This window comes from Chlorocebus sabaeus, chromosome 22, assembly GCF_047675955.1.
Source record: "Chlorocebus sabaeus isolate Y175 chromosome 22, mChlSab1.0.hap1, whole genome shotgun sequence".
Classification (NCBI taxonomy): Eukaryota; Metazoa; Chordata; class Mammalia; order Primates; family Cercopithecidae; genus Chlorocebus; species Chlorocebus sabaeus.
This window is the reverse complement of record NC_132925.1, coordinates 48,441,884-48,468,739: the sequence shown is the minus strand read 5'-3', so window position 1 is coordinate 48,468,739 and position 26,856 is coordinate 48,441,884. Positions and strand designations below refer to the sequence as shown.

The 26,856-nt window shown below is 50.8% G+C and overlaps 1 protein-coding gene across 2 annotated transcripts in view; it reads right to left on the bottom strand.

The window, feature by feature from the left end:
- Positions 1-7,616: 7,616 nt before the first annotated feature.
- The window catches only part of EFCC1 (EF-hand and coiled-coil domain containing 1), a 43,102-nt gene continuing 23,862 nt past the window's right edge, over positions 7,617-26,856 (bottom strand). Inside the window, exons 3-8 of one of the 2 annotated variants that reach the window (XM_007985437.3) lie at positions 17,009-17,166; positions 14,825-14,969; positions 13,428-13,593; positions 10,621-10,761; positions 8,833-8,902; positions 7,617-8,024 (exon numbers count right to left, since the gene is read on the bottom strand). In XM_007985437.3, coding sequence (XP_007983628.3) covers positions 7,888-8,024; positions 8,833-8,902; positions 10,621-10,761; positions 13,428-13,593; positions 14,825-14,969; positions 17,009-17,166 — 817 coding nt within the window. In that variant the 3' untranslated portion in view covers positions 7,617-7,887. The remainder of the gene's footprint in view (positions 8,025-8,832; positions 8,903-10,620; positions 10,762-13,427; positions 13,594-14,824; positions 14,970-17,008; positions 17,167-26,856) is intronic. The other variant, XM_007985438.3, reaches the window with a different exon arrangement.

The following is a 26,856-nucleotide window of genomic DNA, read 5'->3' as shown; positions in this document are numbered from 1 at the left end:
TTCTCCTCCTCCTCCCCCTGGTCCCGCAGCACCGGCTGATGAGGGAAGCGGCTCCTCGTCCCCAGGTGCACGAGGAGGCCCTGGGGACTCCTGCGGCTGCCTGCCCGATGGCCAGACCTCCCCGGTGCTCGCGACGCGCCTGCACCCGCGACTCCGGTTCGCGGCCTGCCCTGGAGCTCACGCGCAAGGCGGGCGAGATGGTGCTGATGCCAGTGTTGGGCACCACCGGGTTCACAACCTGCTAAGGCCGAGGTGCGCCCGGGTCACCCAGGACCGGAGCTAGAGTGTGCTCCGGCCTTCGACCACGGACCCTCCCTCAGTAAGAGAGGGCAACGCCACTCTAGACTGTCCGTCCACTAGGAGGCGTCGCTGGGGCCCCGGCCTTTGCTTCACCCTCGCCCGCTCCTTCCCCGGCATACTCGCTCTGGGTCCGCCGCTGCCGCTCATCATGAGGTCCGGCTCGGGCATCAGCTTGGAAAAGCTTTACCACTTCCCCAGGGTCCTCGTTGACAGGCGGCTCCTAGTCCTGGGAGAGGCGGCGGCGGCGGATGGGGCCCGGCCGGGCCCGAGCAGATGGCCTTCGACATCAGGTACACGGCGGAGGTAGGTGCTGCCTTCCGTGCTCTCGCACTGCGACTTCAGAGAACCGGCAGCGACCTCCGGGAGGAAGGGAGGCCACTTCCTGCTCCAGGACCCCTCTGGAAAGAAAAAACCGCCCACCAACCACCGTGGACTGCAGCCCCCACCTCTCCAGTGAGGCCAGGACATCTGAGCAACGGGCGTCCGGGTTGTCTGCTCTGGAGGCCCCTCTGTGCGGTCAGCTTCATCCCTTGGTCCCAGGCGGTCACCTCTAGCTCTGCCCCGTGGACTCAAGGAGGACTTGGGCGCGGTGCTACGGACCCACGCTGGCCCTTGCTGCACTGGGTCCGCCCGGACCTTGAGGCAAGGGTGGACTGGCTGGTCCTCCGGGTGGTTGGCTGTAGAGCCAGCAGCCTGGGCCTTCGTTCCCCATCGTCTCCGACAGGGCTGGGTCCTGCTGCCGCTGAGCAGCGTGCTGGCAAAGAGCCTGCTCCACTGTCACCTCCCCGCCTGCAGGGAAGCCTGGCACATCCTCTGCCTCCCGGCCTCTCCTCACTGAATCATCTGCCTGGGCGTGGAGGGGTTATGTCTGCTGTTTGTTGCACTCACTGCACACAGTAGGTGCTGCATAAGTCCCTGCGAGAGAAGGAGACACACTAGTCTGTCCTCCCCTGCCCAGCCTTCGCAGAGCTTTTATGGCGCTTCGGAGAGGCCTTGTTCGTCGCAGGCCAAGTCTTCCCAAGGATGCTGTTCTCAGGACGGCAGATACAGGTCTCCGGTCCCACGGCACGCTGGGCAGGACTGAGGTGTGCACCGGGCTGCTTACCAGGCTCCATCCAGGGACCCCATCAAGGCATGGGCAGGGGAGCAGCACTGGGACCTGTGGTGGGGCCATGGGCTCTCAAGTGGCCCCATCCACAGCTCTGTGAGTCCTCCCTCCTGCAGGGGACATCCCAGACCTCTAACTCTACCTGTATCACAAGATGTGGGGCTGGGGCTCTGTCAGCCCCACCCTCTCCACCCAAAGTCCACGCACTTTTTTAGCTGGCCCTGGGTGGCAGTCCCCACCCCAGCAGAGGAGGATGCATTCAAATCTGCAGGAGTAGCACATGCCACGTGCTGTGTGCCCCACCTGCCCAGTGATGTCCAGTGGGGCTGGCTGCTCTCAGCTGGGATGGAAGCCCCCAGGAAGACAAGGATTTCTGTCTGCTGTGTTCAGTGAATTATGCTAAGTGCCTGGAAAAGCGACTGTACACAAGAAAAAAAAAAGCAAACTAGGCTAACATCTTTCATGAATATAGATACAAAATGCTCAACAAAATATTAGCAATTCAAATCCACTAATGTATAGAAAGAAGTAAACACCACGACCAAGTGAGATTTATCCCAGATACGCAGCACTGGTCCAATACTTGAAAATCAAGCAATTCATCACATCTACAGGCTAAAGAAGAAAAATCACATGATCATGTCAATAGATGCAGAAAAAGCATGTGACAAAATCCAACATCCATTCAAGGTAAAAACTTCCAACGAACTAGGAAAAGAGAGGAACTTCCTCAACTTCATAAAGAACATCTACAAAAAAAACCCACAGCTAACAATACATGGAATAGTGAGAAACTAGATGCTTTCTCAGTAAGATCAGGGACAAGGTAAAGATGTCCTCTCTCACCAGTTCTTTTTCAACACCATACTGGAAGTCCTAGCTAGTGCAATAAGATAAGAAAAGGAAATAAAAGGTATAAAGATTTTCTACATAGATGACCATATTATCAGCAAAGTTGTAGAAAATCCAAAAGAATCAACAACATACTACTGAAACTAATAAGCAACTATACCAAAGTTGTAGGATACAGGGTTAATACACAAAAGCCAATCCCTTTTTTTTTTTTTTTTTTTTTTAAGATAGAGTCTCGCTCTGTTGCCCAGGCTGGAGTGCAGTGGTGCGATCTTGGCTCACTGCAACCTCTGCCTCCTGGGTTCATGCCATTCTCCTGCCTCAGCCTCCTGAGTAGCTGGGACTACAGGTGTCTGCCACCATGCCCAGCTAATTTTTTTTTTTTTTTTTTGTATTTTTAGTAGACACATTAGCCAGGATGGTCTCAATCTCCTGACCTCATGATCAGGCATACACCACTATGCTCAGCTAATTTTTTTGTGTTTTTTTAGTAGAGATGGGGTTTAACCTTGTTAGCCAGGATGGTCTCTATCTCCTGACCTCATGATCTGCCCGCCTCAGCCTCCCAAAGTGCTGGGATTACAGGTGTGAGCACCGTGCCTGGCCTGTTTCTTCTTATATGAGTTTTGGCAGTCTGTGTCTTTCAGAAAATTGATCTATTAAACATAGATTACCAAATTTGTGGGCATAGATGCCTCATGGTATTCCTTTAATATCCTTTTGATGTCTATGGGCTCTGTAGTGATGTTCCTCTTTCATTTCTGGTATTAGTGATTTGTATCTTCTTTTTTTTTTTTTCTTTAATTAGGTTGGCCAGAGGCTTATCAATTTTCCTGATATTTTCCAAGAACTGGCTTTTAGTTTTGCTGATTTTCTCTCTGATTTTTGTTTCTTAATTTCATTGATTTCTGCTCTAATTTTTATTATTTCTTTTCTTCTGCTTACTTTGCAGTTAATTTGCCCTTCTTTTTATAGTTTAATGAGGTGGAAGCTTAGATGATTAATTTTAGATATTTTTTCTTTTCTAATATATGCATTCAGTGCTATAAATTTTCCTCTAAGCAGTAAAAACTTTTACTATAATAAGTAAAAACTTTTACTTATTATTTGATCTAAAAGACAACAGTTTGTTCAAAATAGTGTAGGCAATTATTATAGTTGACATACAAGTGAAAGGGATGACAGCAATGACATAAGGGACAGGAGAGAGAGAAGAATTAGGAATATTTTGTCATTGTAAGGTATTTGCTGCATTTTGCTGTATTCCACAAATTTTGATTCACTGTATTTTTATTTTTATTTTGTTCACAGTATTTTTTGTGGCGGGGGTACAAGCTGTCACTCTGTGGCCCAGGCTGGAGTGCAGTGGTGTGATCTCTCTGTACTGCAATCTCCACCTCTGGGGTTCAAGTGATTCTTGTGCCTCTGCCTCCCCAGTAGTTGGGATTGTAAGCATGCGCCACTGCACTTGGCTGATTTTTGTATTTTTAGTAGACACTAGGCTTCACCACGTTGGCCAGGCTGGTCTGGAACTCCTGATCCCTCCACCTTCACTTCCCACAGTGCTGGGCCTATAGGCATGAGCCACCGCAACCAGCCTAGTTCACAGTATTTTAAAATTTCTCTTAAGATTCCCTCTTTGACCCATTTGTTATTTGGAAGTGTGTTGTTTAACCTCCAAGAATTTGGGGATTTTCTAGCTATCTTTCTATTATTGATATCCAGTTTCATTCCATTGTCATCTGAGACCATCGTATGATTTGTATTCTTTTACATTTGTTAAAGCGTGTTTTATAGCCCAGAATGTGGTTTATCTTGGTGAAGGCTCTGTGCGAGCTTAAGGAGAATGTGTATTCTGCTGTTCTTGGGTGTTCTATCCATGTCATTTAGATCCAGCTGACTGATGGTGCTATTATTAAGTTCAACTATGTCCTTACTGATTTTCTGCCTGCCGGATCTGGATCTGTCCATTTCTGATAGAGGTCGTTAAAGTTTCCATCAAAAATAGTGAATTCATTTTTTTTATAGTTCTATCAGTTTTTGCGTCACATATTTGCCACACTCTTATTAGGTGTATACACATTAGGGATTATTACATCTTTTTGGAGAATTGACTTGTTTATCATTAGATTGGTCTGCTTTGTCTGAAATTATTACAGCTACTTCAGCTTTCTTTTTTGTTCTTTTTTGTTTTAGACAAAGTTTCACTCTGTCGCCCAGCTTGGAATGCAGTGGCACCATCTTGGCTTACTGCAACCTCTGCCTCCCAGGTTCAAGCGATCCTCCCACGTCAGCCCCCCAAGTAGCTGGGACTACAGGCGCACAACACCATGCCTGCTTAATTTTTGTATTTTTAGTAGAGACAGGGTTTTGCCATGTTGTCCAGGCTGGTCTCAAACTCCTGGCCTCAAGCAATCTGCCCGTCTTGGCCTCCCAAAGTGCTGGGAGTACAGGCGTGAGCCACCATGCCCGGCCAGTCCACTTTCAAATAATATTGTATTGCTTATGTGTAGTACGAATACCTTACAATGACAAAATATTCCTAATTCTTCTCTCCTGTCCCTTGCATCATTGCTGTCATCGCTTTCACTTGTATGTCAACTATAATAATTGCCTACACTATTTTGAACAAACTGTTGTCTTTTAGATCAAATAATAAGTAAAAGTTTTTATTTTACCTTTGTTTATTCCTTCTCTAAAGCTCTTCCTTTATGTAAATCCAAATTTTGGACCTGTGTAATTTTCCTTCTCTCCAAAGGACTTCTTTTAACATTTCTTGCAAGCCAGGTGTACTGGCAACAAATTCTCTAAATTTCTGTTTGTCTGATGAAAGTCTTTATTTCTCCCTCACTTTCGAAGTATAGTTTCACAGGATACAAAATTCTCGGTGTATTTTTTTTCCCTCTCTACACTTTAACTATTTCATTCCACTCTCTATTTGTTTGCATGACTTCTGAAAAGGCTGATGTTAAGTCTCACCTTTGTTCCTCTATAGGTAAGGTGTTATTTTTCTCTCTGGTTTCTTTCAAGGTGTGTTCTTTATCATTGATTTTCTGAAGTTAGAATGTATGATGCCTAGGCGTAGTTTTTTCTTTTCTTTTCTTTTTTGCATGTAACCTACTTGTGTTCTATGAGCTTCCTGGAGCTGTGTCTGACATTAATTCGAGGAAATTCTAAGTCATTATTACTTTAAATGTGGTTTGTGTTCCTTTGTCTTTTTCTTCCCTTTCTGGTACTCTCATTATGCATGTTATAGGTTTTGTAGATGTCCCACATTTCTTGGATATTCTGCTCTTTCCCCCACACTCCTCAGTCTTTTTTCCTCTTTGCTTCTTAGTTTTGGAAGTTTCTAGTGACATATTCTTAAGCTCAGCGATTCCTTCCTCAGCTGTGCCCTGTTTGCTAATGAGCCCATCAGAGGCATTCTTCATTTCTGTTACAGTGTTTTTTATCTCTAGCATTTCTTTTTGATTCTCTTAGAATTTCCACCTCTCTAATTACATCACCCATCTTTCTTACATTTGTCGACTTTTTCCAAGAGAGCCCTTGCATATTAATCACAGTTGTTTTAAATTTATAGCCTGATGATTCCAACATCCCTGCCATATAGGTGGGTCTGAATCTGATGCTTGCTCTGTTTCTTCAAACTGTGCTTTTTGCCTTTTAATCTGCCTTGCATTTTTTGCTAAAAGGCAGGCATGCTGCACTGGGTAAAAGGAACTTTTACCTTTTACCCAGAGGTAAAGAGGCCTTTAGTGATGTGCTGGGAAGGTGTGGTGGGAAGGGATGTGTTCTATAGTCCTATGATTAGATCTCAGTCTTTAGTGAGTTCACAGCCTGGGCTGTGAACATCTTAGGTTTTCTTTCTCTTAGGTGGGACAGGATGGCTGAAGGGACTGGAGGTGGGTATTTCTCTTCCCCCAGTTTGATTAGGTTCTAATCAAATGCTAGTGGGCTAGGCCCTGGTGAAATAGTTTCTTTTGATGGAAGGCCTTGTTGAAAAGCACAGAATGTCCTGGCATATTTTAAAATGGTTACTTTATCCTGTTCCTGCTGGCAGCACGAGGGGACTTTTTCTTCTATTTTCACTGTGCAAACATAGTAAAGCTCCTGGAGGTAAAATTCGCAAAAGTGTGGGGGTCCCCCTGTGATAAGGTGCCCTGTGACGAGGGCCCCATGCAGCTTTGAACTCTCATATCCGTCCACAGTGAGTTTTAACCCATGTGTAGGTTCATGTAGCCACCACCATGATCAGGACACAGAGCAGCTGGCCCTGCGACCGAGCTGGGACACATGGGAGCCTGCCTGGCCTGAGTCCCGCAGGCAGTGCAGAGCCTGAGGTACAGGGCCAGTGGGCTCCGTGGAGATGCGAGGAGCAAGTTGGGCACATCGCTGCCTGCTCAGACCACCTTCCTGGGGCCACCTCTGTACATGGCCCCAGGGATCCAGGGGCCTGTCCCATCTAATTGGACCAGGGGTGGGGGTGGCCCTTCTGTGGTGGCCACTGGCCTTGGTCTCTTTTATTCCATTTCCGGAGGAACCATCTGAAAGTTTCTGGGCCTGTGTTTCCTTGCTTAGGCGTTTGCAGTGGTTCCCTGAATGAAGGCCAGGGTGAAACCCATCATCTTTGCAGCCCTCCCTCCACCTCCTCCTCTGCCCCTGCCCCTGCCCCTCCCCACCATGGTTCAGAGCAGACAGGGCTCCCCTGACTCCTGCAGTTTCGCCAGGCATCCCGAGGCTCGGACAGACCCCTGCTGGTTGGGCTCTTACAACACTTAATTTTACCTCCATTTAGCACTGTTTGGCAATGGCTCTTTCTCTCTCATGACAGTTTAAGCTAGGTGATACCGGGCATCTTGGCCACTCCTTCCTGCAACCCCATGACGCAGTTCGGGAGCAGGGGCTCACAGTTCAGGAGTTAGTGTGTGTTCAGGAGCAAGGGCTCCAAGCACTGCATTCCTGAGGCTCCCTGCTGGTTCCACACCTTTGCTCTTGCCGTTACCTTAGATTCTATGCCCTTCCCTCCTCTTTTGCCTAAATCCTACCTGTCTTCTAGAGCTGGTTCAAGGCCAGCTTCCACCAGGGAGCCTACAGTGATTATTCCTTCCTTGGAATTCCCGCAGCCTTTCCTAGTCATCAACATTTCCTGGGGTGTGGAGTGCTTTCCTACAGAACAGGTATCCCAAAGGTTGGGCCCAGTCTCCCTTGCAGGAGGCATGCGGGTGGGAGGAAGGAGACAGTGCTGGGAGGGGAGGAGATCCTGAAACCCTGGGGAAGAGATTCGGGGTCAGACTCAGTTAGAAAGTGGGCACCTCTGCCCTGAGGGCAGGGGAAAGATACAGCATCAGGTGCAGGCTGATCCAGCAACTGCAGGGCTTTAATGTGGACTCTGGTGGCAGGAATGCAGGGGCTGCGAGGGAATGTGGAGGAGCCCAAGGAAGGGGTGGCTTCCAGGCGCTGCAGTGGGAGGCTCTGGGCTTGGGCTCAACCTTGGAAGCAGCCAGCAGAGACTCAAGTTCTGATGATGTGACGGTGGTCAGACCAGCTGTCAGTGGTTGGGCTGATCATGGAGGCTGGTCCAAAGGCAGTCAGGCTGAGCAGGGTGCCCACAGGCTGGGCCAGTAACCTCAGCAGGAGACGAGGAGGGGGTTGGTGAGCGCAGCTGCTGCAGAGGCTGGTGCGGAGGGCTGTCTCCTCAACAGCTGGCAGGCAGCCAAGGCTTGGTGCAGGGCATCCAGGATGGCTGCGGGGCTGGGCCTCCCCACTGGAGGGAAACAGCAGGCAGGGAGGGCAGGATCAGTCTGCTTGCCTTCACCCACAGAGCCACTGTCCCTCCTTCCTGAGACCCAGCCACCCTTACCCCCGTGCCCCTCCCCAGCCCTGCCCAGCTTCCCCGCTCTGCGGACCACCTCCCCCCAAGGACCCTGGAGAGGGGGCTTGGAGCACACAATTTCTGATCTCCTCCACGAGGGCAAGGACTGCTCAGGGTAGTGGGTGCACCTAAGCTCTGCCCATTGGTGCCCAGGGAGGTCAGCGAGCAAAGGGCTTTTGGCTGCCCTGTCAGCCTGTGAAGCCCCGTGAGTTGGGAGCTCGGCCTGGCTGCACCAGGCATAGGCTGGCACTCCTGCCGTTCTGCTCCCTGAGCTTTGTGTAAACACCAGGTCCGCGTTACTGAGTGCTTAAGGGAGATGTCCCAGCCTTGGGCGTGGCCAGCACTTGACCCCTGTGCCTCAGTCTTCCTCTGTAGGAAGGGGATAACAACTCGTTCCTTCTAGGGCCCTCATAAAGATTCAGAGGTTTAAAAACTCTTGGGGCACCTCCTCCGCATGTGGCTGCAGTGCTGCCGGTGGCGTCCACCCATCCCCTCACTGGGCTTCCGTCTGGCATTTCTGCCTGGGGCTTCTGTGCCTCTGCTCTTGCTAAAAGCCCCTTCAACTTTCTAAAGCATGTAGGACAGGAATAACATGATTGTTTTGTAGACAAGATGCTAAGGATGAAGCACGCTGGAGTCTCCTCCTCAGGACACCCTCCAGCCACTGCCTGGGCTCTGAGAGACTGGGGTGCTCTCCTACCGTGGGTGGGGTCCCTGAAAGCGTCCAGCGTGCTCAGCAAAATCTTCCCCAGGGCTCTTTTCGATATGTTCTTAAAAAGAAATGGAGACAGGGCTGGATCAGACTGGTGGCTGTGTCCCTGTTCAGTCGATGGGAACTGGTGTCTCCTAGGGGCTCTGGGCAGCTCCCTGGGGACAGATCAAGCCCCTCCCCAACCCTCATCCCTTCTGGCCCCCTACCCCTAGGCTGCCCACCCTGTGCTTCCCAGAGACTCTTGGAGGGTGAGTGGGGCAGTGGGCAGGATGCATGCCATCAAAGATCACGTACCTAAGGATTACCATCTGTGCCCAGGTAGACACTGGGAAATAACCCTAAGAGCATTTTTATGCATTTGCTCATTTGATCTTTGCAACAACATATTTTATTATGCCCATTTTAACCAGCAGAAAAAAGCAATGCTGGGAAAGAATGTGAAATTTGCCAAAGGCACCCAGCAGGGAGGTGGAGGGGCCGCATCATCTATCCTGAGGCTGCATGGCCCATGGCCTCTGCTGGGAACCACTGCCTTTGCCTGCCTGGGCTAGGATTGGCCTCTCAGGGCTCATCCCCAGGTCTCTGCTTGCCCAGGATATGGACACTGGGCTGGACCTCAGCAGCTCCGGGGCCCAGGCAGCCCGACACACAGGGCACAGCCCACTTCAGAGCCCCACAGACCTGGGTCTTCCTTTCTTTCTAATCCTTATAGCCTTTCCCTTTCATTTTACTGCATTGGATGGAACCTCTGCTTCGCATAAAAACAGTGATGACAGGCATTCTTGTCTTGAGTCTGATTTTAATTTTAATTTAATTTAATCATTTTTTTGAGGTAAGGTCTTACTCTGTCACCCAAGCTGGAGTGCAGCAGCACAATCTCAGCTCACTTCAACTTTTGCCTCCTGGACTTCAGCAATCCTCCCACCTCAGCCTCCCAAGTAGCTGGGACCACAGGCACACACCACCATGCCCAGCAAATTTTTTTTTTTTTGTAGAGATGGGAGATGGGGGTTTCACCATATTTGCCAGGCTGGCCTCAAACTCCTGAGCTCAAGCCATCCACCCACCTTGGCCTCCCAAAGTGCTGGGATTACAGGCATGCGCCACCACGCCCAGCCACATCTGATTTTAGGGGGATTCCTCTGAACACGTCACCAGTCAGTGTGAGATCTGCACGAAGTATTTGGTTGAGAGCCCTTATCTGGTGAAGGAAGAGCTCCACTATTCTTAATTTGCTGAGGAGTTTTATAATCAAAGGAGATTGAATTTTATTGACTTCCTTTTCTGCATCAGTTGAGATGATCATCTGGTCTTTCTCCTTTAATCTGCAATGTGGTATATTTTGGTAATAGATTTTTTGATGTGGAATCATCCTTGAATTTCTAGGATAAGTCCAACTTGGTCATGTTGCATTTCTTTAAACACTGCCAGATTTGGTTTGCTAGTATTGTGTTTAATAATTTTGCGTCCATGTTTAAATGTCACGTTAGTTTATAATTTTCCTTTCTTGTCTTTCTTCTATTTATCCTCTTGTGGTTTTGAGAACAGAACCAGAAAATGATACATACAAGAGTTTTATTAGCTTCTTAAAATGACCTGGGGAGACCCCCAACCCTATTTTTGGTTGGTTCCTCTGAGCCTCCATTTCTGCATCTGTAAAATGGGGTAACAGCTGCCTACTGTGAGGAGAGCCTAGAGCCTGGTGCCTGACACAGGTGGGGCTCCCTCCAAGAGCTCCTTTCCCTTCCCTGAGTGTGGCAGCTCCCGTGAGCCTACCAGGTCCCGGAGCCTCTGCAGGAGCTGCAGCACGTCCACCAGCTTCTCCTCCAGCAGGGACAGCCGCACCCTCTCAGTCTCCACCATCTGCAGCTCCAGCCTCAGGTGCTCATTCTCTTCCACCTTCTGCTGCAACTCTGCCTGGGGAGAGAAGGGGGCTCAGTGCTTACCTTGCTGGCCTCCCCCAGCCTTCCAGGTGACCGGATCAACTACTCCATCTCCCCGAGGCTGGTGCTGAGGCCCAGAGAAGCTGAGTGTGTGGCCTAGAGCCACACAGTGGGTTGGACTGATGTAAAAATTGTGTATTTTGTTTCCTACTCTAAGGACTCCATTCTCCCTTCTCTTCTCTGGTTTTGTTGTATTTTATTTTATTTTTTTTAACAAATTAAGTGTGGTGGGAAGCAGCAGAAACCAATCTGGCTAGTTTACACAGAGAGGAAATTTACAGCAGGCTAGTGGGCAGATCCCAGAATGGACTGGCAGATGGAGAACCTCAGGAATGGGACAGGGTTGAGACAGTGGGAGTGTCCCAAGCCTCTTATCCAAGAGCCACAGCTGAGAAGGACCCTCTCCAGCCATCCCCATCCCACAGCATGGAGAGTCCCAGGAGAGGGGCCTGGTTGGCCCAGTCTGAGTTATGGGCCCACTCTTGGCCAGGGAGCCACCGAAACCATCAGTCGTACCCAGTAACACTAGGATGCCAGGCAGTCACAAAGTGCTTTGTGGCCCCTGCCTTCTAAAGCAGGCATGCCAGGCACGAGGCAGTCCCTTCCCCGGCACCAATGGAGGGAAAGAGAAGCAGTGGAAAGTGTGGTGCCCAAGGGCGCTCAGGGTCCACTCTGGGCTTGGGCAGGAGGAGGGAAGGCCCAGTGCCTCTGCTCTCTAGGGATGAGACTGGAAGGCCGGCTAATTTTAGGATCCTCCAAGCCCTGTTTCCTTGAAATCTTCTTAGAAAAGGAGTGGCTATGCCCTTCAGAACTTTGTGACTGCCAGTTTATTTCCTGATGGCCCACAGTACTGCACCCTCCCCAGCCACAAGGGCTATGACTTTCCTGAGGGGTGCCTGGGCAGGCAAGATCAAGGCCTCCAGGAAACCAGAGCGGTGGTGGAGAAAATGTAGAAACAACTTTCAACTTAGGAGACCTGCACAACACAAAAGAGTGCTAGAAACAGGGACAGCTGTGGCGCATGTTTGCTGAGCACTCACCACAAGTGTTCACCTGTTTGATACATGCAGTATAGTACCATTATTATGCCCATTTCACAGGTGAGGAAACCGAGGCACAGAAAAGTTGAGTAACTTTTCCAAGGTCACATAGGAAATGGAGTCAGGATTTGAATCCCGGCAGCCTGGCTCCAGCACATAACCGCCATGCCGTGCTACTTGGTGTTAGCAGCCTTCTCTGGGGAGTAAGTGAGGGATGCCCCTATCCTGGTGCAGGGATTCCACAAGCTGGAGGTGGTGCAGACCTGATCGCACTGGAAGGTTTAGCTGCAGCCACACCAGCTTGCCCTGTAATGACATTCAACTTTGTTTCCTTTTGCACATTTCAGCAGAATATTTGCATAGTCCTGGTCTTTGTCCAATCTACTGCAGCACTCCAGGGCCTGCTACCTTCTGTCTTGGTCTCTGATTTCACGCACTAAGAGGCTGGAGCCCAAACAGGCCCCTCTGCTCCCTCCTGCCCCCAGTGACTCAACCCCTGGCCTCAGGGCGGGCGGTGTGGCTGCCTTGGTTCAAGGGGGGCACACTGGCGTGGATGAGGCATGGGCTCCCAGCCCAGCCCATCTGACCTCTCTCAACCCGTTTCCTACTTCACTGGGCTCCTTGAACATAAAGTAAGACAAAGCACATCAGCACCGAGCGTATGGTTCATGGGTCGTACAAGTCAGCTGTTATCATTTTTAAAAAGTTATTTAAGGAACTAGGACTTCATCAGGCCATGCATAAGCAAAAAGCAGTACAGACTTAGAATTTCATACGTATAAATATAAAACTATGTCAAAACCAGTACGTAAAAGCACAGTGGGCAACGGCTTAGTGAAATGACAGCTTTCAGCAGCATTGCACACTTGGCTACTGTGGAATAGAGTAGTTCCTACAGAGTAGAGAGAATGAGAAATGCGAAGTGGTCTTATTGAAATGGAGACAGCTGGATGCCCGGCCTCCCCCCCCATCTTCTTGCTACCATACTCCCTTTCTTTTGAGAAACTGCCCCTCCTCCACTTCATCTGACTTTGGTGGCAATGCCAATCACTGAACCCGCCCCACCACCACAGGGATTGGCCCAGGGACGGGCACATGAGTGAGGTGGCCAATCAGAGTTCCTCCCTGAGATTTCGTGTATTAGGAGTGAGACTCATTTTCCTCTGAGGGCTTCTCAGGTGGGCTGATGGAAGTCTAGGGCTGTTAATGGTCCTGCCTTCCCTTCCCCCATCATATGAAGTAAGCCCTTTTGAAGCAGGGGAAAGTGAGACCACCTCCTACAGAAAAACACAGCAGACAGATGGAGACAATCTGGTCTGAGTCCCTGGACCCAGCTGTGCCTGAAGTCCAGATCATCTTCTTCTCAGCTGCATGTTCCAATAAATTCCTGTTTTGCAATCAAGCTAATTTGAGGTGGGATCCTTTAATTTGCAACCAAAAGATTTCTTATTAAATTTAAATCAGAGGAAATCACCTCCCTCTGGGCCTTGGTTTACTTATTTGGGAATGGGGCACGAGACTTGACTGCAATCCCTCAGACCCTTCCAGCTGTGAGATCCTCTAGAATTGCTCCAGCCTTTGATCTCTAGGACCTGCTGACCTCCTCCCCAGAGGTCCCCAGGGTCCTCCCACCGCAGCCCTGAGTCCTCAGCTGCTCCACCAGCATGGCAACGCAGGCCTCTAACTCCCCCAGGGTGCAGGCATGGTCGGCACCGCCGAAGTGACCAAAGTAAGTCATGAGCTTCTCCGCCGTCTGGTCATCACACCTGCAACAAAGGAGAGGGCCCGCATTGCAGGGGGCTGCTTCCCAGAGCCCACTCTGTCCAGCCTCGGAGAGGTGGTGCTGGTGTGGAGTCGACCTCCTAAAGCAAAGCCAGGCCACAGCACCTGCCTGCCCAGCACCCTCCCACAGCCTCCATCTCACTCTGAGGAAAAGCCAAAGGCTTCATCTGATCTGCTCCATGAGCTCTCTGACCTTCCCTCCCACCCACCCACACTCATGCTGCTCCAGCCACAGTGGCCTCCTGGCGGTCCCTCCAACATGCCTCAGCGCCTCTGCACTTGCTCTTCCCTCTTCCTGGAATGCTCTTCCCCCAGCATCTGCATTGCTTATTCCCTCGTTTCCTTCAGGGCTCTGCTCAGAGAGGCATTCCCTGCATCTCCCTGCCCTGCCTCTGTCCCTGCCTCTGTGTGACCCCTCTTCCTCACGCCTGTCACACTCACTAGAGGATCCAAAAGAGGAGGCCACTGTCTGGTTTACTGCAATTTTCCCTGTCTCTCAGATTTTGCCTGGCAAGTAGTAGGTGCTTCATAAGTGCTTGCTGTTGACATGAAGAATTGGTGGTAACAACAACTCCAGAAAATCAACAGCATTTTACCATACAGTAATAACTGTTGCCCCCACCAGCGTTCCCACCTCCTGTGCACCAGGCACCTGTTAGGCATTGTATATCTTTGACCTCAAATCCTCACACAGCCTCTGCCACACAAGTGTCACCATCCCATCTTAGAGACGAGAAGACTGAGGTTCGGAGAAGCCAGGTGATTTGTCCGAGGTGTCCCAGGTGAACTGGGCCTGTCCTCGGTCCCCATGAGGGTGGAGGTGAGGATGAAACAGGGAGCCAGCACCGGCCTGGGGCCAGGCTGAAGAGCTGTGAAAATGGTGTGTGCCAAGGGGTGATGGGTTGGGAAGGGGTCTGAGAGGGACACTGGTGTCTGGGAGTGCCACAAGAGCTCTGGTGCAGGTGCTGGTGAGAAGGCACGAATGGGAATTCAAGTCAGCCATGAGCTGTACCCTGGAAGGTCATCCCACTTCATCCTCTACATACTGGTGGGCCTTCCCACCTCCCCCTGAGGGACAAGGGGACAGAGCCGCAGAGGGGCTGGGAGGTGGCCGAGCCAGGCTAACCAGCCTCCCAGGTGCTCCTGGCTTCCCTGGACACCTCTGAGTGTGAGAGCCTGAGGTCCACAGTGGCTGACCCTAGACGGGCCACACACCTGCCTCCGCAGCTGGAGAGCCGGGCCAGCAGTGTCTTGGCCTTGGCTGCCGGCGTCTTCTGCTCCTCCCGCCACTTCTCCTCCTCCTCCTCCTCATCCGAGGCGGCCTGGCCCTCCACGGATCGGAACAGCTGCTCGTCCACTGCTGGGGAAGCACAGGATGTGGGGACGCAGGACAAAGGGTGGGGAACCAGGCATCCCTCCCCAGGTGGCAGCCCGAGGGGAGGGCTCTTGTGCCATGTCCCCTCTTGAGATAGCCACCCCCCACGTCCCAGGCTCCTGTGTGGTAAGGCCACCAAGGCTGGTTCTGCCTCCCTGTAATGTGACCAGCCCAAGAGTGAAGCTGGCCAGTCAGAGCCCCTTCCTGGGACTTTACACAGGGACATGGGGAGAAATGCTCTCTTTTTCTTCTCTTTCTTTCTTTTTTTTTTTTTTTTAAAGAGACAGAGTCTTGCTCTGTCACCCAGGCTGGAGTGCAGTGGTGTGATGATAGCTCACTGCAGCCTCAAACTCCTGGGCTCAAGTGATCCTCCTGTCTCAGCCTCCCAAAATGTTGGGATTACAGGCATGAACCACTGTGCCTGACTTCTTCCCTGTTTTCTAAGATGACACAAGCCAGGCCCTGTCTGTGGTCTCAGAGATAAGTGTTATTTCCATTTTAGGCCGTGGCAACCCCAGTCAGGAAAGGCCAAGACAGTCTCTTAGGAGCTGGGGTGGGTTCCTCAAGGTATGGGCACCAGGATGGACAGATTTTCAATGCTCAGGGAACTGCAGGCATCTAATGTTTGGAGTAATGTGGAGGAAGGGGGTGTGGCGCATGTGACTGTCTGTGGTCCCCAGTGTTGCTTGGCCTTGACGGTGGGCTCCCGCTTGCGTCAGCATCAGGAAGCCCGGGGGTCTGTGTGGCCCCCTGGTGTCCTGCTGCCCAACCTCAGTCCCCATCCCTGTCCCCAGGGGAGTCCCACTCCCTCCTCTTCCTCTCCACCCAGCTCCAGGGGCACTTGAGTCAGGCCCAGCCAGGCTGGGTGCAGCCTCCTCTGCAACTAGTTCAGGAAGGGCAAGGGACCCTGTGGGAGCCACTGGAGTTAGCCCAAGACTTGGACTCAAAACTTGCAGGGAAGAGAAATGCCCTCCATGCTTCTGGCCTGGGAGTTGAGAGGACCAGGCCTGGAGCCACTGGTGACCATCTTGCCACTATGGGGGGAGTGCGTCCTGTGAAATGAATCGCTATAGAACAACGCAGGGCCAGGCGTCGAGACAGCGGCGCTGCTGACATTTCAGCTGTGCCTGAAGCTTGCGTGGACTTTGAAGCTACGTGAACCAATACATTCTCTTTTAACTTAAGCCGGTTTGGGCTGAATGATCTGACATTGGGAGACAAACGATGTCCTAACCGAGACAGCTGTTTAAAAACAAAACCAGGCTTATGACCCCACCCCTACTGCCCCAGAGAATCACATGCAGAGATCCGGGGTGGGCCTGGGCATCCATGTTTTTCTTTTTTCTTTTTCCTTTTTTTTTTGGGGGGTGGGGCAGGGCCCCACTCTGTCACCTAGGCTGGAATGCAGTGGCACAATCTCGGCTTACTGCAGCCTCGACCTCCCAGACTCAAGTGATCCTCCTGCTTCAGCCCCCACAAGCAGCTGGGACTATAGGCACGTGCCACCACACTGGGCTAATCTGTTTGTATTTTGGGTAGAGACCAGCTTTTGCCATGTTGCCAGGCTGGTCTCAAACCCCTGAACTCAAGTGATCTACCCGCCTCAGCCTCCCAAAGTGCTGGGATCACAGGTGTGAGCTACCACATCCAGCCTGCATCCATGCTTTTAAAGGTGACCCTGGCCACCTGGCAAGTTTGGGAACGTCTCGAGGTATCCTGACCTCCTGATGGCTCTAAACCCCCCAGATTCTCCAGGCCTAGGTTCTTAGGATGATGGGGCTAGGGAAAAGGGCCCCAGCCCAGCCTGAGCAGCTGGTGGGAGTGGGCTCTGTTTGGAGGCTGGTGGTAGCATGGACGCAGACAGACCCCTGAGAGCAGGGCTGACACAGCCTGAGGGACTATGAACCTGGCAGGAAGACTGGGTGCACGGGTAGCATGGATGCAGACAGGACCCTGAGAACAGGGCTGAACATAGCCAGAGGGACTGTGAGCCTGGCAGGAAGACTGGGCACACAGGGACAAACCTTCATCCAGGGCTCTGCTTCCGGAGCTGCTGTCTGACTGCCAGGCTCCCTCTGGAGTGGGGTCTGGGTCTCTGGTCCCAGCATCTTCAGGTTCATTACTCTTGTCTCCTGGCTCTGGGCTGGCTAACTGTGGTGTTGGGAGCTGGGAGTCCTCTGACCTGCAGTGGTGGGAGAGACACAGGCATTGAGGAGGAGAGTACAGGACTCTTCATTCCCCACTGTACATGGGCAAGCTGTTTATGAACAGCCATTTTCACCCTGGCAGAGTCAGCTTCCCACAGTCCAGGAGGAAGTGCTAGATACTGGGATTCCCAGCATCCCTTGCAGCTAGCGCACATGCATGGAACCCAGTTTTAGCCAATGGGACTCAAGGCAAAATCTTCTGGAACAGATTTTCATCCTTATAAAAAAAAACTCTAGGAAAGGAAATGCCCCTTCCTTCCTGCCTTTAGACATTGTCATACGAGAATGTGATGTTTGGAGCTGCAGCAGCTGTCTTGTGACATGCAAAAATGCCTGAGAGAATTACTGAGTTGTTGAACAAAAGCCCTAATGTCTTTTAGCTGTTGACTTCACCAGCCCTAGGGCCACCCATCTCTGGACTTCTTGTTATAGGGGAATTAAAAAAATTTTTTTTCATTGTTTCAGCTCCTTTTTTTTTTTTTTTCTTTCTTTCTTTTTTTTTTTTTTTTTTTTTTTTAAGAGATAGGGTCTCTCTGTCACCCAGGCTGGAGTGCTGTGGCATGATCTTGGCTCACTGCAGCCTAGACCTCCCAGGCTCAAGCGATCCTCCCACCTCAGCCCCACAATTAGCTGGGACTACAGGTATGCACCACCACACCCAGCTAATTTTTGTATTTTTTTGTGGAGACAGGGTTTCGCCATGTTGCTTATGCTGGTCTCGAATTCCTGAGCTCAGGCAATCTGCCTGCCTTGGCCTCCTGAAGTGTTGGGATTATAGCCATGAGTCACTGCACCTAGCCTACTTTTTTTTTTTTTTTTTTTTTTTAAATAGAGACAGAATCCTGTAATCCTAGCACTTTGGGAGGCCAAGGTGGTTGGATGACCTGAGGTCAGGAGTTCTAGACCAGCCTGGCCAACATGGTGAAACCCTGTCTCCACTAAAAATATAAAAATTAGCCAGGTGTGGTGGCACACGCCTGTAATTCCAGCTACTTGGGAGGCTGAGGCAGGAGAATCACTTGAACCTGGGAGCCCAGGAGGCGGAGGTTGCAGTGAGCTGAGATCCACCACTGCACTCCAGCCTGGGCAACAGAGTCAGACTCTGTCTTGGAAAACAAAAACAAAATAAACAAAAACAAAAAACAAAAAAGAGACAGAATCTTACTGTGTTGCCCAGGCTGTTCTCAAACTCCTGGTCTTAAGAGATCCTCCAGTGCCTTGGCCTCCAAAAGCCCTGGGATTTTGGATGTGAGTCACCACACCCAACTAGTTTAAATTGCATTTCTATTCCTTGTCCCCGAAAGCCTTTAATTGAAACATCTCCCTTCTCTGGGCTTTGGGGAACCTACATTATACCCCACCAATCACTTTTCTTGATATTTTAAGGGCCTGACCTTTTGAATATTCATTTTTTCCATGTCCCTGCAGTTACAAGACAGGGGAAGAAAGAAAAATCTGTCATAACATGAAAATATTCACTAATAAAAGGGCCACTTATTAAACTGGCCACTTTATACTAGCATGTGTCCCACACCCATCTCATCATAACAACCCGATAGAACCCAATATGAACCAAAACCACATCTTGGAAAAGGGGAGGCGGAGTGGTGCTGGTCAGGGTGACACGGGAGAACTCGAATCGCAGGCAGAGCCACTGGTGCGGGGCTGTGGCAGGGCTGGACTGGATTACAACCAAGGAAGAGAAAACCAGCAGGATGAGCACCAGCCAGGAGCATCAGGAGAGTGCTCTGCTGCACGAAGAAAACCTTTAGAAAAGCCAACAAGGCTGGGCGCAGTGGCTCACGCCTGTAATCCTAGCACTTTGGGAGGCCGAGGCTGGTGGATCACGAGGTCAAGAGATCGAGACCAGCCTGGCCAACATGGTGAAACCCCGTCTCTACTAAAAATACAAAAATTAGCTGGGCGTGTATTTTGTAAAAATACAAAAATTAGGTACGTGCCTGTAATCCCAGCTACTCGGGAGGCCGAGGCAGGAGAATCACTTGAACCCAGGAGGTGGAGGTTGTAGTGAGCTGAGATCATGCCATTACACTCCAGCCTCACAACAGAGCAAGACTCTGTCTCAAAAGAAAAGAAAAAAAAAAAAAAAAAGAAAGTCAACAAAGGCCTGAGATATTTTTGCAAAAGTGACCCTCCTCATGATAAAGCTGCGAAAAGAAAACCTCCAGAAACAAAAAAAACAAAAACCATAAAGGTAAGGGTGCACCATTGTGTTCTTACAGAGTGTTATTGGAAAAATTACTCCAAAAGGAATAATCAGTCCTAAATCATTCTGTGTTTGGTCTAAGAATGAGAGCACTGTACTGCAGTCATAGAGGTTATTTTTAAAGAATGAAATGACTAGACTAGGCACGGTGGTTCACACCTGTAATCCCATCACTTTGGGAGGCCGAGGCGGGTGGATCACTTGAGGTCAGGAGTTAGAGACCAGCCTGGCCAACATGGTGAAACCACATCTCTACTAAAAACACAAAAATTAGCCGGCTGTGGTGGTGGGCGCCTGTAATCCCTGCTACTCAGGAGGCTGTGGCAGGGGAATTGCTTGAACCTAGGAGGCGCAGGTTGCCGTAAGCTAGATCGCACCACTGCACTGCAGCTTGGGTGACAAGGTGAGGCTCCATCTCAAAAAAAAAAAAAAAAAAAAAAAAAAAATGAAATGGCTGAAAATATTACCTAGTTTTATTAAATAGTATGATAACTCATTTTCATACATTGTAGCTTTATTTTTCAATCTCCAAAGAGTCCCCATTTTATTTTTATTTGTATTATTTATTGAGACTGAGTCTTGCTCTGTCACTCAGGCTGGAGTGCAGTGGCATGATCTCGGCTCCCTGCAACTTGCACCTCCTGGGTTCAAGCGATTGTCATGTCTCAGCCTCCCAAGTAGCTGAGACAACAGGCGCCCGCCACCATGCCAGGCTAATTTTTGTATTTTTAGTAGAGTCGAGGTTTCCATGTTGGAACTCCTGACCTCAGGTGATCTGTCCGCCTCGGCCTCAGAAAGTGCTGAGATTACAGGCGTGGACCACTGCGCCCGACCCAAGAGTCCCCATTTTATATGGACTCGCTGAGTGGACTTCCCACGACTAAATATTATTGGAACACAAAGACCTCTTCTCGGGAGGTGCTGTTCGGAGCCATGGCCCCTTGCTGGGCCTCTCACTGTGCAGGTGGAAGCCCTGCAGCACCCAGGAGGGGCAGGCAGGGAGCCTCCCGCGGCTGATCCGCGTGACCGGGGTGAGGCCCCGCGGAGAGTCCGGGCAGGTGAGGGGCGCGGGCTCCCGGTCGGGGCTCCGTCAGGTGGACTCGGCACTTGGAGGGCCCGCTAGCCCACCGGCGCCGGGGCCGCCCTCCAGCGCCTCCCGGTGGCCAGCTCCCCGCCGGCACCTCGGCTGCGAGCACCGCCCCCGCCCGCGGGGCCTCCCCGTGCTTATCAGCATAACCCTACCCTGGCCACCGTGAGTGGCCCAGGGCTGCACGGGGAGCCAATGAAACACAAGGAGCGTCTGCAGGCGTTTCCGGGCCTCAGCGGCGTCCTCTCCTGCAGACCCCCTTCTCTGCCTGCCTGAGGAGGGCTCGGAGTATGATGACCGACGAGGCGGGAAGTTGTGACTCTGAGGGGACCGTCCAGAGATTCTGGGAGCTGCAGATAGAGCCCAAAGATGACGGCAAAAGAAACAGGGCCCTTAGTAACATCAGCTGAGCTGCTGGGTCAGGCTTTGCCTAAAGCCAGGGCTAACCCTGAAATTTCGTGTTTTTTGAGCCCATGACTCTGATTCATAAAATCCTGCATTCAGCGTCCCCCAGTGCAAGCCGAGAACGGGCATGTTGCTTAGCAGCAACCAATGTGAAAACCCCCGGGTGGGGATTCTTGCTTCAATGTGAGACCGCGTGACTACAGCTTAGGTCATAATAGCTGAGATCTCACTGGGGAGGTGCCTGTATCTCCCTACTCCACGGGCTCCAGCCTGGAGAAGAAAATACACAAGGGAATAAGGTCACTGTCTCCAAGACACAAGGATAGAGGCAAGTACCTGGTTATATGGCCCCATAGGGAGGTGTTTAACTGGGGTGAGACAGCAAAGATGGGAGTTGGGGTATCAAAGGGAGGTGATTTTAGCTCACTGGGAGGAACAACTTTCTCGCAGGAACTGCTGATGAAGAATGATGATGATGTGCTGTGCTGTGGAAGGCAGTGAGCTTCTTGGCAGAGGAGGTATGTCAGCAGGTAAGGGACTTCAGCGGCTGGAATTGTGAATACAGTTGGAGGTTGAATTAGACATTAATACCGAAATCCCACTATGAGATGCTGCTGCTTCTTCTATTCCCTAAATCATTTAAGGGTTTTAACAAGCAAAATGAGATAGAGGGACAGCTCTTACCAAGGGGCCTGTTTAAACATTTCCTGACACAGGCTGCCTGGGGTGGACTGGATCCCCACACTCCACCTCCTAGCACTTGCATGTGTCTTAGAAAGCCTGCTCCAGGCACAGCTTCCTGCACGGACAGCAACGACAATACCAACGAAACCGTTCAGTGTTCTGAAAGCCACTCTGAATACTTCAAACATCTTCCTCACAAAACTGTGACATAGGTAAGGTCATCATCTCCATTTACAGAGGAGGAAACCAAAGCACCAAGAGCTGGAGGAAGCTGTGGAGGAAGAAGAGGAGGAAGCCGCACCGTGCGAGAGGCGGGGTCTGCACTCAGGCAGACGGCCACAGGCCCGCATGCCAGGCACAAGGGAAGCTTGGAAGGCACACTCTGGAATGACCCGGCCCAGCTGCCGTCATCAGTGGGTGACTCCAGGTCACAGGCAGTGAAGCTGGGAAGAGAACAGAGCCATCTGGAGAGCAGGACAGATGAGGACACTCTGGAATTTTCCAAGAAGTAAAATGTGGCTGCAGAGAAATGGAACAAGTGCTTCCTCAGGGAGCCCTGAGGCGTGCTACTGTTGTCTAGTGAACGGTATTCAACTGCTTCTCCCATTGCCCCTCTCTCTGCTGGATTATTCAGCAGGATCAGCCATCCCCCATCACACTCAGATGCTATAATAGCTCCACCTTCAAACAAGCAAATACACAAAACACCCTCTGACCATATGACTTTCCCAGCTACCACCCTTACTCTGCCCTACTTGACAGAAAACTTGAAAGCACTGTGCCTACTGCACACGCTGCCCCAATCATGTCTTGGTCCCCATCACATCACCCACAGCGCTAGGCTGCCAAGCCCAGTGGCCAGTTCTCAGCACCCATTTGACTTGGCCTAAGAACAAAGGATTGGACACCAGATTCCTTCCTCGCTTACACAATCTTCCCATGGCTTCCAGGAGACTGCTCTCCTCTGGGATTCCTCCTGCCTCCCTGGCACTCCTTGCCTTTTTGCCAATTTCTCCTCTCCATCCCAACCCCTAATGCCGGTGAGTCCTGGGACGCCCTCTGAGGACCTCTTCTCTCCTCAGTGTGCACTCACTCTAGGAGGGGTCTCAGCCAGCGCCATGGCTTTGCATGCCCATGACTTCCAACTTCTTATCTCCACTTCTGGCCTCTCTCCTGAACCTCGGGCTCAGATCCAGTTCCTGACAAGCGCCCCAACTTAACTGTGGCACCTCTATTTGGGTGTCCCACAGGCTTCTCACAGCTTCTCATGCCACCTGGACTTGTCCTGGTCTTCCTCCATCTGCTCCTTCCTCCCTCGGTGAAGTGTGCCATCACCCACTTGACCGCCCAAAGAGTGGCCACTGGGTTTGGCCACCTGGAGGTCATGCACAGCTACTCAGCATCTGGCCAACCACTCAGTTCCACCCCAGTGCCCAGCCCAAGGGTGCCACAGGGAGGGTGCTTGGCAAAGTGCTGTTGTATTGTGTGGCACCTCCTATGTCCAGGTCTGTGCAGGTTGGCAGGAGAGGTAGAGGGGCAGGAGGGGAGAAGAACTGCAAGTCCCCACCCTCCGTGGGCTGCTCCTCTGGGTGGAGCACCAGGAGGTCAGGCAGGGGATGCAGACACAGCCCTCCCTCCAGGGCGTGTCCACTGGCCTTAGGCCACTCCCTCCACAGACAAGCGGGGCGTTGAGTCCGGAGAGAGCAGGGGAGGTATCCTGCAGGAAGCAAGACCTGGGGTTGAGCAGAATTAGTACTAGGTGGAGGAAGATAGGCAGCGGGTATGTTTGGGGACAGAAAAGAGTACAGCACAGCTAGAGAAGAGGACCCAGAGCAGACAGGAATGGGCAGAGAAAGGAGGCAGAGAGGGCTGAGTGGCCTGGCAGGGCACCCCTCCTCTAGCTGGGGCTGTGTGTGCTGTTGGAGTAACGCTCACCCCCTGGTTGATATCTTTCAGAGGAGGAAGTGGTTAGGTTACCAGGTGGTTGGGGTGAGTGGGGATTTGAACCTGACTCTGCCACCTCCAGACCTTGACCTCATTCCCTTGTCCACGCTGCATTTTACCCGCTGGCACCAGACACAGACCTTAAAAAATCACACCTTTATTTATCTTATAGATGATGGAAGCCAGTGGGGGTTGAACCATATGGAATAGTGATTTTTACCACTTTTGACCTGCAAAAGGGCGATTTAAAATGGGGCAATCTTGGCTCACGCTGTAATCCCAGCACTTTGGGAGGCCAAGGTGGATAGATCACCTGAGGTCAGGAGTTCGAGACCAGCCTGACCAACATGGTGAAACCCCATCTCTACTAAAAATACAAAATTAGCCAGGTGTGGTGGCGCGTGCCTGTAATCCAGCTACTTGGGAAGCTGAGGCAGGAGAATCACTTGAGCCTGGGAGGCAGAGGTTACAGTGAGCCGAGATGACACCATTGTACTCCAGCCTGGGCAACAGAGCAAGACTCCATCTCATAAATAAATAAATAAATAAATAAATGCTGCAATCTGATAAAACATGTTCACAAAATGTTGCTTGGTGGACTGACTTCAAATCTGTCACTTCATTAGTGGGTGTCCGGGTTTGTGAAAAGTTTTGTTAGAATTTTCTGGTTCTAGAAACCTGACAGCCTTTGGCCCTGAGACTGGACCACAGGGCCCAGGGGTTTAGCGTGGGTTTCATGTGAGGATGTGCTCTCTGCTTATGCACTGTTGGTGGGACTGTAAATTAGTCCAACCATTGTGGGAAGCAGTGTGGCAACTCCTCAAAGAGCCAATAGCAATCCCATTCCTGGGCATATTCCCAGAGGAATACAGATCATTCTACCATGAAGACACGTGCATGCAAATGTTCATTACAGCACTATCCACAACAGCAAAGACATGGAGTCAACCCAGTGCCCATCAATGACAGAGTGGATAAGAAAATATGGTGTGTATACCCTATACTATGTAGCCATAAAAAACAACAAGATCATGTGTTTTGTGGGAACACGAATGGAGCTGGAATCTATTATCCTTAACAGACTAACACAGGAACCAAATGCCACACATTCTCCCTTATTAGTGGGAGCTGAATGAAGAGAACACATGGACACAAAGAAGAGAACCCCAGTGTCTGGGGCATACTGGAGAGTAGAGGGTGTGAGGAGGGAGAGGAGCAGAAAAAAAATAACCATTGGGTACTAGGCATAATACCTGGGTGATGAAATAATCTGCACAACAAACCCCTAGTGACATGAGTTTACCTATATAACAAACCTGTACATGCACCCCTAATTCTAAAAAGTTAAAAAAAGATCAAAACAAAAATAATGCTATACAAATTCTAATAGTAATAATAATAATAATAAAAAGAATCTGCTCCCTGGAGTTGGCTCTGGGAGACAGTGGCACTGCCTTTGGTGTTTCTTGGCTCAGCTGACTGAGGACAGAGTTGCTGGTGGCCTCGCTGGGTGGCCCGAATGCTATGGCCCCATCCTGTCTGTCACACTCAGTGGCTGGGAGCTCCTGCTCCTGACTTGCAGGTCCAGCATCCTGACCCCCAGCTCTAAAGTCACCAAGCTACCCCCTGCCCCTGCAACATGCTGTCTGTCTTTACTCTCTGGATCCAGCAGCAGCCCACGACCATGTGTCGTCATGGCCATTTCCTTGAACACAGCTCTGACACACCTAGCCCCGGAGCCTACTGTGGCTTCCCAGAGAGGTCCAGATCCCAAATATCCCAGCCCACCACAAAGAGTTTCTGAAGTTACAATGCAAAATTCGTTTGGAAGAACATATTTTGTTCAGGTGGGCCCTAGGGATGGAAAGATGTCCCCTTGCCCCGCTTCCCACCTCAGTTCCACCCCTCCAGTCCCCACTCCACTCTGGCTGCTGAAGGGATCAAAGGTCAGCTTTTAAAATGCCTCTGTGGCTCCATATGGACAACAGAAGTAACTTGAGTTTCAGGCTGGGCGCAGTGGCTCATACCTGTAATCCCAGCATTTTGGGAGTCAGGTGAATCACTTGAGCTCAGGAGTTCGAGACCAGCCTGGGCAATATTGCAAAACCCCATCTCTACCAAAAATACAAAAATTAGCCAGGTGTGGTGGCCACATGCATGTGGTCCCAGCTACTCTGGAGGCTGAGGTGGGAGGATCACTTGGGCCTGGGAGGCAGAGGTGGCAGTGAACCAAGATCACACCATTGCACTCCAACATGACAGAGTGAGACCCTGTCTTAAAAAACAAACAAACAAACAAATAAACGTGTTCTTAGCACAGCATTGAGAGGCCTCCAAGATCTGACCCAGCCCAGCCCTCCAGTATCATTGCTGGCAATGACCCATGGGCAGCACAGCCAGACCCATTGAACTTCCTGTGCCTCACCCTTGAGGTCTTTGCACATGATAATAACCATAGCCAATGCCTCTATGGAGCTTATAGTGTGCTAGGTGCTGTCTTAAGTGTTTTTATGCAAATAAACTTGTCAAACGACCACATTCTGGACCCACACAGATTCCTCTGCCTGAAAGGTACACACCCCAGCTCCAGCAAGTAGAGCCCAGAAAATCCTCCTGGTTCTTCATTCTCCCACCCCAACAAAAATGTCACTTTCTCAGAACTCACCTCTCCCTCTGCTATGGTTTGAATGTGTCCCCCCAAAGTTCACGTGTTGGAAACTTAATCCCCAATGCAACAGTGTAGAGAGGTGGGGCCTTGAAGAGGTGATCAGGCCATGAGAGCTCTGCCCTCACGAGTGGATCCACACCATTACTGCAGGAGTGGGCTCCAGATACAGGAATGCATTTGTCTCCCTCTCTCCCTCTTTTGCTCTTCCACCTTCTTCCCTGGAATGATGCAGCAAGAAGCCTATGGCCAGATGTGACATGCCGTTTACTTCCCAGCCTCTAGAACACTTAGCTAAATTTCTGTTTTTTGTTTGTTTGTGATGGAGTCTTGCTGTGTCATCCAGGCTGGAGTGCAGTGGTGCAATCTTGGCTCACTACAACCTCTGCCTCTTAGGTTCAAGTGGTTCTCCTGCCTCAGCCTCCCAAGTAGCTGGGACTACAGGTGTGTGCAACCATGCCCGGCTAATTTTGTATTTTTAGTAGAGAACGGGTTTTACCATGTTGGCCAGGAGGGTCTTGAACTCCTCTCCTCAAGTGATCTGCCTGACTCGGCTTTCCAAAGCGCTGGGATTACAGGTGTGAGCCACCAGACTCAGCCCGATTTCTTTTCTTTATAAATTACCCAGTCTGTGGTATTCTGTTACAGCAGAA